The 12,565-nt window shown below is 39.9% G+C and overlaps 1 protein-coding gene across 1 annotated transcript in view; it reads right to left on the reverse strand.

The window, feature by feature from the left end:
- Window positions 1–621: 621 nt before the first annotated feature.
- The window catches only part of LOC128988408 (basic salivary proline-rich protein 1-like), a 34,200-nt gene continuing 22,256 nt past the window's right edge, over window positions 622–12,565 (reverse strand). The window contains exons 2-3 of the mRNA XM_054409663.1: window positions 1,966–2,139; window positions 622–1,902 (exon numbers count right to left, since the gene is read on the reverse strand). Coding sequence (XP_054265638.1) covers window positions 622–1,902; window positions 1,966–2,139 — 1,455 coding nt within the window. The remainder of the gene's footprint in view (window positions 1,903–1,965; window positions 2,140–12,565) is intronic.

Here is a 12,565-nt window from a genome sequence, read left to right on the forward strand (position 1 = left end):
TCTGACGACAGGTCTGGAACTGTGAAGACCTCAATGTGTCTGTCGAAAGTGCAGGACAGTCCAATGTCAAGGATGTCTGGATAGTCTCCTCGATGGGGGTAATGAGTTGGTTCTTCTGGAGCTAAGAGCTGGATATGGCGATGAGCTTCTATGTAGGCTTTGAGACGTCGTCCAGGGGTGTTTGTGAGGCGGCATCCCCAGTCCTGGTGCTTCGAGTTCAGGTCTCCAACTAGCAGGGCTGGCGAGTTTGGTCTCAGCAGTGCGTCAAGATGTACTTGTTGGAGGGACCTTCCAGGCTGGTTGTATGCAGAGGAGATGGCAAGTTCTGCTCCATCATACTGGACTGCGATCGTTGTTACCTCCAGTCCAGGAGGAAGGTTCACCGGGATTTCACGATGAGGAAGTCTTCGATGGACAAATATGGCAGTTCCACCACTGGGACGTCCCTGGACCAGCCTGTCTGTGCGGTAGCCCTGGTAGTTGGGAAGATTGAAGGCCATGCCCTGACGGAGGTGGGTTTCCTGGATATGGGCGATGTCTGCATTTAGCTCCTGTAGAAGTTGTGACAGTTCCAGCTTCTTGTTTACCACCCCATCGGCGTTCCATGAGACGATTCTTAGTCTACCCATGATGTTTGCTGAGCGCCTCCACCAGGCGTGCAACAAGGGCCATCATGCTTTGCAGCGCTGTCAGTAGTTCGGTTAGTTCAGTCGCTTGAGGGGCACTGGACTGTTGGGCGGGGACGCTGGCCTGCTGGGCTGGGCCGCTGGTCTGCTGGGCAGGGCCGCTGGCCTGCTGGGCAGGGCCGCTGGTCTGCTGGGCAGGGCCGCTGGGCTGCTGGGCAGGGCCGCTGGTCTGCTGGGCAGGGCCGCTGGGCTGCTGGGCAGGGCCGCTGGTCTGCTGGGCAGGGCCGCTGGCCTGCTGGGCTGGGGCACTGGTCTGCTGGGCAGGGCCGCTGGCCTGCTGGGCAGGGCCGCTGGTCTGCTGGGCAGGGCCGCTGGGCTGCTGGGCCGGGCCGCTGGTCTGCTGGGCAGGGCCGCTGGGCTGCTGGGCCGGGCCGCTGGGCTGCTGGGCAGGGCCGCTGGGCTGCTGGGCCGGGCCGCTTTGCTGCTGGGCAGGGCCGCTGGTCTGCTGGGCAGGGCCGCTGGGCTGCTGGGCAGGGCCGCTGGGCTGCTGGGCCGGGCCGCTGGGCTGCTGGGCCGGGCCGCTGGTCTGCTGGGCAGGGCCGCTGGGCTGCTGGGCCGGGCCGCTGGTCTGCTGGGCAGGGCCGCTGGGCTGCTGGGCCGGGCCGCTGGGCTGCTGGGCAGGGCCACTGGGCTGCTGGGCCGGGCGGCTGGGCTGCTGGGCAGGGCCGCTGGGCTGCAGGGCAGGGCTGCTTGTCTGTTGTAGTTGAGGCACGTTGATTCTCGGTCGAGGGGTGCGCCTCACCCTGGGGTTTGCAGTGACAGAGGCAGGAGCCACATCAGGGCTTGACGTTGTTTGGGTTGGTTCAGGCATGGTGTTTTGGGCTGGAGACTCGTTGGAGATTCTGGAGTCCTGAGATGAGTTACGTCTTCCACGGTTCTCATGGTTCCTTGGTCCCCGCCGACGGCGTCGTCTCTGCTGCTGGAAGCCTTCATCATCCACGAGGGGCGGTTGGATGTGTTGCGGCTCCGACTCCGAGTCAGTTTTTCTGGGGGCGGCTACTGATGCATAGGAGCGGTTTTGCTCCTTGAAGGCGGGGCATCCCCTGTAGTTGGCTGTGTGTTGTCCACCACAGTTGGTGCAAGTTGCAGCTTCCGTGTGCTGTTTGAGGCAGAGAGAGCCGGGATGGGATCCTCCACAGCGAACGCAGCGATGGTCTCTGTAGCAGTGGCTGGATCCATGACCAAAGCCCTGGCAGCGATGGCATTGGATGGGGCCCTTGGGACGGTTGTATTGCCTGACTTAAATTTTGCAACAGAAGGCACTGGAGATGTTGTAGACTTCTGCAGGTGGTCTTGATCCATCTTGTCTGCGCAGAGTTAGCAGCCAGAGGTTGGTACGGCGGCCTCCTCGGGTTTTGAGGGGTCGTGATTCCACAGTGGAGAAGCCCATCTCATGGAACTCTTCCGAGACCTCAGTCCCGCTGAGAGTGGAAGGTAGCCCCTTGACGACTACCTTCAGAAGTCTTTCGGTCTTTAGAGCAAAAGTGTGGAACCAAGGTTGGACTTGCTGTATCAGTCGCCTGGTCCAGAGTCCCCGTGTCTCCTGTTCCCAGCCCTCCTGCCACAGCTGGTAGGTGCGGGTGCGTTCCTCTGTTCGTGCCTCGTCCTCCCCGCGGCGCCGGTAAATTGCCTTTCTCTCCGCCGCCAAAAGTTTGACGGGGATGACTCCAGCAATCACCAGGACGGCGGGCTCGGACACTGTTCGGTAGGCAGATGCCGGCTACCCTCAGTGCTGCCTGACGCTGCACTCGGGCGAGCCGCATCCTGTATGCCTACTTATTTAGTGCGTCTGCCCACACCTCCGCACCGTACAAGAGTACGGACTGGACCGAAGACATTAACAGCCTTCTACGACTGGACCGAGGCCCTCCGACATTGGCCATCAACCGGCTAAGAGAAGAAACCACCCTAGTGGCCTTGTCCGCTGTTCGGAAGATCTGATCCCGCCAGCTAAGCTTGCTGTCTACCATGACCCCAAGATACTTGGCAGAACGAACAGTTTGAACCTCGACGGCTCCCACCCTCAACGGCACGATGGTGTCAATCCGTTTTTTTGTCAAAATCACGATCTCGGTTTTGCTCAGAGCAAGTGAGAGACCGTGGTCTGCCATCCATGCGTTTATGGTACGCATAACTCGGTTTAGCTTTAGCTGAGCCAGCTCAACGCTACGTGCAGCTATCAAAGCTGCAACGTCGTCTGCGTACCCAACCAAGACCGTTTCCTCAGGCATTTCAGACCTCAGAAGGCTGTCATAAGCGACGTTCCAGAGGTCTGGGCCGAGTATGGAACCTTGGGCAGCACCAGAAGTGACACTCATCGTCCGCGGGCCCTCCGCAGTGTCATACGTTAGGAGGCGAAACTGGAGATAATCCTCTATGATGCGCATGAGGTATGCCGGCACGTGGAAGGTGTTCTCCAGAGCGTCCAGCATATCGCACCACCTCGCCGAATTAAATGCATTTCGCACATCGAGCGTTACGAGCAGCACAACCCTGCGAGAGTAGTGGTTGAAATCCTCAGCTCTCATCACTGCTTGCTTCACCTCCTCAATCGCATCAATCGTTGATCGCCCCGTCCTGAATCCATACTGACGAGGGGAGAGGTCCCCCGCAGCGACAACGGCTGAATTCAGCCGGGAACGGATCAATTTCTCGAGGACTTTGCCAGCCGTATCCAACATACACAGAGGTCTGTAAGAGGATGGCAGATCTGGGTCTCCCTTGCCCTTCCCAACAAGCACAAGCCTAGCTGTCTTCCAGCACAAGGGGAAAACCCCTTCGACCAGGCAGGCGTTGTACATGCTCAAAAGGATCAAGGGGTTGGTAGTCAAAACCTTCTTGAGGACTTCACCGGGTACCCCATCAGGACCAGGAGCCTTGTTGTTCTTCAGGGATATGACGGCCGCCACCAGCTCTTCAGGGCTGAAAACTGGAACGTCGTCCACCCTTCCGAAATCCCGCAGTGGTCGCAACGCGTGAGCCGGGAAAAGGGACTCGACTATCCTCTCCATAGTGACCCTGTCCATAGATCATATTCCCAGACTGAGCCGCATTAGGTTGTCCATAATAACGATGATAAAAAAACGATATAAATAAAAAACATTATTTCGATTTCTTCTATTTGGTGGTGTTCTATGACTTTCATGAGTTTCAATAGTTTGCAAATCGGCTCTTTCAATAATTGCTCAAGAAATGCAGCACAGTGTTAATTCAGTTTCCTTTTTAGTATATCAAGTTGTCCAGGCTTTCTCGCTATTTCCATTGTAATATTCATGCCAAACCAAATTCAAATAGTAAATATTTCATTTTTACCAAGTCTGTAAACGTTTGTAGCACGTGTAAATTTTGTACATGTTTGTCATTAAATTACAACTTAAATGTTACCAGCAATTAAATTATCTAGCTGATCATAATGCAAACAAACATTCTTCATAAGGAAAACATGGAAACTTAAAAAGCCACTGGGGCGGACGGAGCCTAAAGGACTTTTTTCAAAAATGATAGGCCAGTTTGCAAATCTACACACCTGGACAAACATTTTGGTATGTAATATGTGGGGTTAAATCTTAAAACAAAAAAGTCTTATTGTTAGCAAATTTTTCCTTGCACTAGGATACAAAGATATATTTTCAGTTACGAATTGCGTGATTTAGTTCTTTAAAGGGGATAAATTGAACCTCTTGCAAGTTGTAAGTAGCAGAGTCAAGCTTTAATAGTTTCACTACCTTTACAGATATAGGTAATTTGTAATAGGAACAGCTTATGAGGACATACATTTAGTTCACAAATAACATACCTCGTAGCTGATCAGTGGGTTTACCTACTGGCTACCCTGGTAGCTTGCAGGGTTATCGTAAATAACAATTATTAGTAATTAGTGGAATACCATCACGTCAACACAAACTCGGACAATTGAGTCAATATTTGAAATCTTTAAACGGCTGTTTTTGACTTGGTTATTCGTTTGGGGTTAGGTTTGTGGTCAACCTATACTTTCAGTTAAGATTTATTTTCCCCTAGTTCCGTAAGGAGGCAGCTTATGACTTAATAAATTATCCTTAAACGAGCACGTAATAACGTGCAAAAGAGCAAAATATCAAATAAAAATATTAATGCGTTGAGAGTTTAGAACATTCCTTACAAAAAACTTAAAAGTCTCTATTTGCGTTAAAATACGTACACATGAATATTTTTCACCTTCGAACTTTTAATAATAAAAATGTTACGGCAGGTATTCCTCGCTCAGCATCATTATTATCGGGCGCCTAACGAAGGTCGGTTCAATTTTCAACAATTTGCAACAAATTCAATTCAACCCTCGCTACCGCTAATCTCACTGACCCAACACTTTTTATGATGAATAATATTTTCAGTTGACATGATTCCTATAAAATTTTCCGGAACAAAAGTAATCGTTAATTGTGTCTTGATTTATTTTTGTAGGTAAATGATCAGGAGCATTAAAACCACTACACATGATTAATGGGGCTTTATTATAGAATGATAGAATGCATTTATTTGATTTAAATTGTGATAAACAACTAGCTAATTATTTGCCATGTGTACTGTACCTTTTGATTGCGTTATAACTAATTATTGTAATTGTTTGCTTTGTTTATAACCTAGTTAAATCAAGTTACTCGTACTAAATAAAACACGTAGTTTTAGGCCAATAAGTAAAAGTAAGTATCTACAAAATCAGTAGTGAAATTCAAATATTCGCCCCCTGATTTTTCCCTTATGATTGGAGATGTAGGATTATGATGTAGAAACCCCGAGGAGGCAACTCGCCCTCGGGACTTGTCACTGCAGATATGGTTGTGTAGGTGATGTTTCAAGAAGTCGCCACCCAATCCATCTAGTGATTTGCTCAAGTTGAGGAATGCCTTGATTATCTCTCAGTGTCTCGCTCTTTTCAACAATAGTCTAATATTCTGATGTCAATGAGCGCCAAGCGGTTCCAAAAGATAAGATTTCGACTCTCCCGTGAAGTAGTAAAGTTGTGTAGAACTAGGTATTTACGCCTATTACTTGCCAAGAAGCCTAACACAAGTAGTTTAATTAATTTTAAGTTTAAATAACGTCATAATGACATCTAGGGTGGGGATCAACTATCAGGAAAACCACTGATATTACAGCAATAACCTGTAACGTTATTAAATTGCATCACTGGCCCAAATCTAATACTTAGAGCTAACATCTGATTTGGATGGTTTTGCAGTTCTGTACATATATTAATAGGCAAGTAGGTTGCATTAAAACCATTTTCTCAGTGTGGCTATTTAATTTTTCACTTAACTGTGTCACATGCTACACAAGTGTTTATTGTCCTTTATTGTATACAATGGTTGAACTTATTGAGACTAATCCGTGAAAATTGCTATAATTTATTATTACACCTTAAGACAGGATTAGTGTGACATTACTTAAAAAAGAACGAAAAGAAGCACACCTTTTTTATAACATTTGTACTAATTACTGTCTGGTTACCACAGTATTACTAATGTCTTCATTCTTTTGACATAAGGAAAAGTATCCGTTTGAAACATTTTCAGTTTTTACTCCTAAAAAATAATGTTTGTCTTTTAAAATAAATTTCTAAATTAATTTTCCTTTATCAATAATCTAATAATTAACCTCATTTGTATTGAACTCTTCAGTAAGTTTTTGATTATTAATTTGTCATTGAACTGATTTTGTTTCAAAACTGACAACAAACGTAATTTTAAGCTTTGAAACAACAATTGCTCAAATATCAAACCTAAAAAAAATCAAAACTTGTTCCTTAAACAAAATTTCAATTTCAACAAAAAAGTGGGGTTGTTATTCTATTTTAATACTAAGCAAAAGGCTCATATCAACATTTGTCCTGAAATAATACTTTAGAGAAAACATTACTTTAACTGGTTTAAAGTAAAGTACAATTGACACAGTATTATTAAACCTTTAACATTAATCTGTTAAATTAGGCTAAACCTTTCAGTTTACGTTAGCTTACACACTCTATGAACCTAAGGTCATCCAAGACTCAATCACCCTTTATGCCAAGAGCAGATCCAAGCAATATCCGGTTCCGTGTGAAAATTATATTGAAATACTAAACTCGGTATGGCAGTGTTATGTTAAAATAAAAATTGTCAGTTTTCTTTTTGTAATTTTGCCATTTTCAGAAATATAATAGTCTATCTATTTACATAATTCATTAGGAAGGAGTTATTTTGTGAACAGAACTTCTCCTAGAGTTTTAACCGATTTTGACATTTTTGTATCATTTTAAAGAGCTCACTCTAAAGTTGTGCTGGACGGAACTCAATGCATGGTAAGGGCTCTGCCCCAGTGGCCCTCAAAGTTACTGTGGAAATAATGATAGACTAGACGGTTTGAATCAGCTGTTCAATTATTTGTTTTTTAACTACAAGGGTTGAACATTACCAGCTGTATGTTTACTTTTCTGCATTTTTACATAGACAACTTTATGTGGCTGCAAGTTAGGAATATAAGATGTTTGTGATAGTGTTTTTATTTCAAATTCACTCCTGTACCCTGTAATACTTAGTAATTGCTTGATTCCAAGCAACAGGTACACTAGTGAATATAATTATTACATAATACAAAAAATCTTTTTAAATAGCGAATTTAATTATATGAGGTATAGCTTACTTTGTAATGATAACTTTCCATGAACTGCAGTTGAAGTATACATTTAGCACTTTGCGTGTATGAGGATGTAATCGTATTATCGATGTGTCAGATGAAGCGGATGATTGGAATGCTGGAAGGAATATCATGATTAAAATAACATGCTCTGCGATTCTAATTGTGTCGACATTATACTTATTTACACTTTTTATTTTTATTATATTACTAGCCGCTATACCCGTGCCTTGTAACGGGGTCAAGATGCAAAAGAAACAATTTTGGTTCCTTTAAAGTAATGGGTAGCAGTTAATTTTAAAGTATTGCTTTTGATTTAATTGAAGCTGCTGTGTAACCAATCACAACAAAATAAACCGCTATGTATAAAACAATATGCCATGATCAAGTTAATTAAAAATATGAATACATTTATTACCAACACAAAATCACGTAGCACACACAGATCATACAAGACTTGAGATATAACAATAGACTGTAGACTGTCCCAAGCAAAATGTTCACTTCTGCTTGTCACAGTATCAAAAGTTAATGATTGATTTTAAGGTATAACCAAACAACATAGAGAGTATTTTATCCTGTAAACAAAAAGCCTCCACAATACTCCTAAGCCTAACAATATTTTTATTTTATTACTGTTTCCACAAAAATATATATGGAAAACAATTCTCATAAAACTTGGTATGGATCATAAGCATAAACAAAGTATGAAACTGAACGAATCCTACATTAATAACATCAACATATGGTTTGCCTGTTCCATTTCAGTAATGTTAAATAATGTTTACATTTAGGTGAGTGACATATTTTATTTATTTTTATGATCCATACCGTTTATGCTCAAATATGCATGCAGTATTGAATATGTTTGAATTAGCTTTGTGGAAATGATCTGTGTTGTCAAAATTCATTTGACAGTTCTGTTTGTTTACATTTAAATTATATATTTTTATTATATATTTTTTTAGGCTACTAGACTAAACTTTTGGGGAACTGTTTATTTGTTACTATAAGTTTATTTAATTGTCACAACTGTTATTATTTTTTTATAAATCTAGGCAGTACATATTTAAAAAATACATGCTTGAAACTTCCTACCAACAAAAGCCAGTAAATGTCAACCTTACGCCAATATAAGTTGTTTAATGGGATTCCGATTTGTTTTTATGTAAGCATGTTTTTTTAGAATATCCAAATTTGAACCCTACTACGGCACTAAGCGAATTGTAAACTTCGCAAGGTCTTTCATTTGTATGTCTTGTTTCGAGCTGATTTCTTCAGATTATTAAGCACTTATAATGCTTTCTAGTATGAAAAGGACGAAATACACGTTTGATATCTAACTCTGTTGATGTCAATTACTTAAAGGTTCAATTAATCATTTGAGTTATGTTTACAACTGTTAAATGGGGCGTATTTTGTATTTAACAAATTAAAACCTAAACGCAATACCTTCAAATCAACTAAATATTAGGTATAACAATGGACACAATACGTCTGGTGCACAAGATGTAACGCACATGGACGTATTGTTATAAAAACCTGCTTCATATAGTTTACACTGGTTATACAGTTACGTGTGATTTTTACAATTGGTTATAGCTTTTTAACAATATTTGACGTTTTTAGCTGGGCATTCAATATCAATGAATTATTCGACTTCTAATCTAACTAAATCAATATTTTGGCGATTTTTCCCCATTGTGTAGAATGTATTACCGTAGATCGCACGGCACGTTAAGACTTAGACACAGGACCAATTTACTTTTTATTTTGGTGTTCCCAGAGGCAGTTAATACTATTTGTAAATATTTTTATATAAAGTGAACACGATAAATCGAGATGTTAAGGTACTTTTTTCATGAAATTCTGCATGAATGTGTTCTAAGGTAATTTTAATGGTATTTGGCTCGTCTCATTGTAGTAATTCGGTTAGGTAGACAATTATTAAAGAATAAAAACATACATAAATATATCTTGAACGAAATTATACGGTTGAGATTACGAAGCTATTTGCACCGAGGCTTACCAAGGTTACCAGTAGTTATTGCAGCAGCCCTGACTGCATCCCTTAACAAGAGTTTAGTGTCTCCCCTACATTGGTTTAATCAGGCTATCAACCAATTCAGTAAATTGTATTCCATCATGATATATAATAGTTGTAATAGACAAATATGAAGAAAGATTAGCACATGATTTTTTTCAAGTGGAAGCCACAAGTATTGGATTAATGTTAGCTAGACTTGTGATTTCTTCAATAAAATGTGAGCTTCTAAAAAAACCGAACAATATCTAAAATCAATCTTGCATAGATACATAAAAGTTGTAAATTGAACCTCTTGCAAGTTGTAAGTAGCAGAGTCAAGCTTTAATAGTTTCACTACCTTTACAGATATAATTTGTAATAGGAACAACATATGAGGATATACATTTAGTTCACAAATACCATACCTCGTAGCTGATCAGTGGGTTTACCTACTGGCTGCCCTGGTAGCTTGCAGGGTTATAGTAAATAACAATAATTAGTAATTATTAGTGGAATATCATCACTTCAACCCAAACTCGGACAATTAATTGAATAAATATTTAAAATCTTTAAACGGCTGTTTTTGACTTGGTTATTCGTTTGGGTTTAGGTTTGTGGCCAACCTATACTTTCAATGGTACATTCAATGGTACTGTTAAAGGGAACATTCATTATTATCGATGATTATTTCTCGATATACCGATATTAACAAATTGAAACATATCAGCTGGAGCTGACAAATACGATAAATATTGTTCAGTACAGTATCAACAAACGATAATGAAATGAAAAACGATAATGAAATGAAACTGTTATAAAAAAATTACCTAACATAACTAACCCAACTTGCTGTGTAACATTTAAAAATTCCGTTTTTAAGTTGCCTTTTCTGTTATCAAACCCTAACGGAATTTTTAAATGGTACAGCAAGTTTGGTTGGTTATGTTAGGTTAGCTTAGAACAGTTTCATTTCTTATAATAGACTATTTTAGCCTAAACAAGATCAGTTGTCAATTTGTTTGTAATGGATCGGAAAAAAAATATCGATATATCGAGAAAAATCATCGATAATAATGAATGTTCCCTTTAACAGGAAAGTACCCTTTCAATTAAGATTTTTTTTTTCTCCTAGTCCCCGAAGGAGGCAGCCTATCACTTAATAATGCGGTAAGTTGTGTAGTCTTATTTTATTTGTTTTTCATGGAAACGTTTTTGCAGATATCGTCCGTCCATATGAGCATGGGTACCTTTCTCCACTCTGCATATACTGCTTTAACTATTTATATACTTCGAATTATTTTAGGAAGATAATTTAAATGTTGTATCCTAGTTCTAACGCCTTAGGCTTTAGGTAAAAAGCTATTAGTTACATAACGAATTTATCCCACAGTCCAAAGTTCTTTGATAAGTGGCAGTCAAAGTTTAGCCTCCTCATTCATGCATTATTGATGGCGTCTTTTGCCTAAATGATTTCTATCGCATTTTCCCTATTTGTCAAATAGTTGGAAAATGTTACAAAGAGTAAATAAGGTAAATAATTTAATTAATAATGGAAATGACTGTCACAAGTCATTAAAAAGGAAAGAATACTTGCAAACCCAATATCCTCTATTTCTGAAGTGTCTATTACAATTGGACATAAAAAAAACTTTATCTAATAATACATATTAGGTAGGGAAATGTTATCAGAATGTTAAATGTAACAATGTACCTTTCGTTTGCATATAGAGAGGAAATGGGTATAAAGATTATACATTTACTGTTTAATGCAGGCACATAAAACATATCCAGGCTTTTAGCTATGTTATATATACTAATGTGTATAAAAACAAGTACATTCCTATAAAACTGTATTATATTGGGATTTGTAGTTCTATATCAAATCTTTCGGTTAATGTCCATTTTAAAATTAAATTTACATTTGAACCCTACTTAAAATATCACATGTTAGTTAAGACCTACGTCCTACAGTATTACATCGTACACTGTAAGCGCAGGCCTACTCTTTAAATTCTCAGTTTTGCTAATGCAATGGATATCAGTCATGCAGGATATATTGATGGTAATAAAAGGTTACAGTAAATCGAAATTAGATATTACAATTAGATATTATATAAAATACCCTGCTCTGTCCCAGTAATCTTAAAATATGATAATTTGCCGTCGTGCCACTTACACTTTACTTATTACAAATTAAATCTTTAGTTTTAACATTTTGTATTTAACTCAAATAGTTTTACTAATAACAAACATAAACAATATAGCAAGTGTCACATGTTTCAAATATAGCAAGCATTAAAAGAGTAGGTAAGTATATGCTTTCTTTGGGGTTCAGTGTGTTTTGTGTATTTGCCTTTGGTCTAACGGATTGTTTATTTTGGATATCAAATATTGACGTTGTGTTAATACTTTAATACCTAATACTTTAATACTTTTCAATGAAATGGCGACCATACAAAGTAGGTATTTTAAACCAAGTATGAATGGAGATGTTTACGTAGGATGAGTGGCGCGATCTTTTAGTCTTGTTAGTGACTGAAGCTGACATATTCCTTAGACACAGCTGTTAATAAATAGACCATACAGCTAATGGCAACTAAGGGACCAAGAGTTTTTAATGGAATCCGAACCACATTTTTACCTTGGTATCAACGAATTGATCTAATTATCAGGATAGAAATGCGGATAGTCGTAGTACTCACTAGTGCGGACGTTAATCCCCACCAGGGAGTATCGTATCCACAGTGCATGCCTATAAATATCCACAATTCTTGAAATTAAAAATATTTTTTTCGTTATAAAATTCAATAAGTTTAACGCTTTAAGATATTTGTTTTGTAAAAATAAACAAAATATTTGTATTTTACTAAGTAAAAACAAACATACAGGAAGTAAGACTAATTTCCATATCTATAAAAGGCAAGATATTACATTCTTCTGTCTGATTAGTGTGTCCAACAAGGAACCAAAGTGCATTTTCTTTTCTTCAAAAGCGCTCACGACAAAACATAAAATAAATGGGTTCTTAACTATTGCAATCACTCAACAAGTAATACTTAGAAAGAAATGTAAGACGAAATTACTTACGTAATCCTGTCACAGCTCAATAAAATAATTTTAACTCAGGACATGTTTTAACCCCAAAACATGTCCTAAATTGACATATTTTATTGAGCTGTGACAGGATTACGTTAGTAAT

Source organism: Macrosteles quadrilineatus, unplaced genomic scaffold (genome assembly GCF_028750875.1).
Source record: "Macrosteles quadrilineatus isolate MER2022 unplaced genomic scaffold, UCM_ALF_1.0 Scaffold_3__2_contigs__length_128488019, whole genome shotgun sequence".
Classification (NCBI taxonomy): domain Eukaryota; kingdom Metazoa; phylum Arthropoda; class Insecta; order Hemiptera; family Cicadellidae; genus Macrosteles; species Macrosteles quadrilineatus.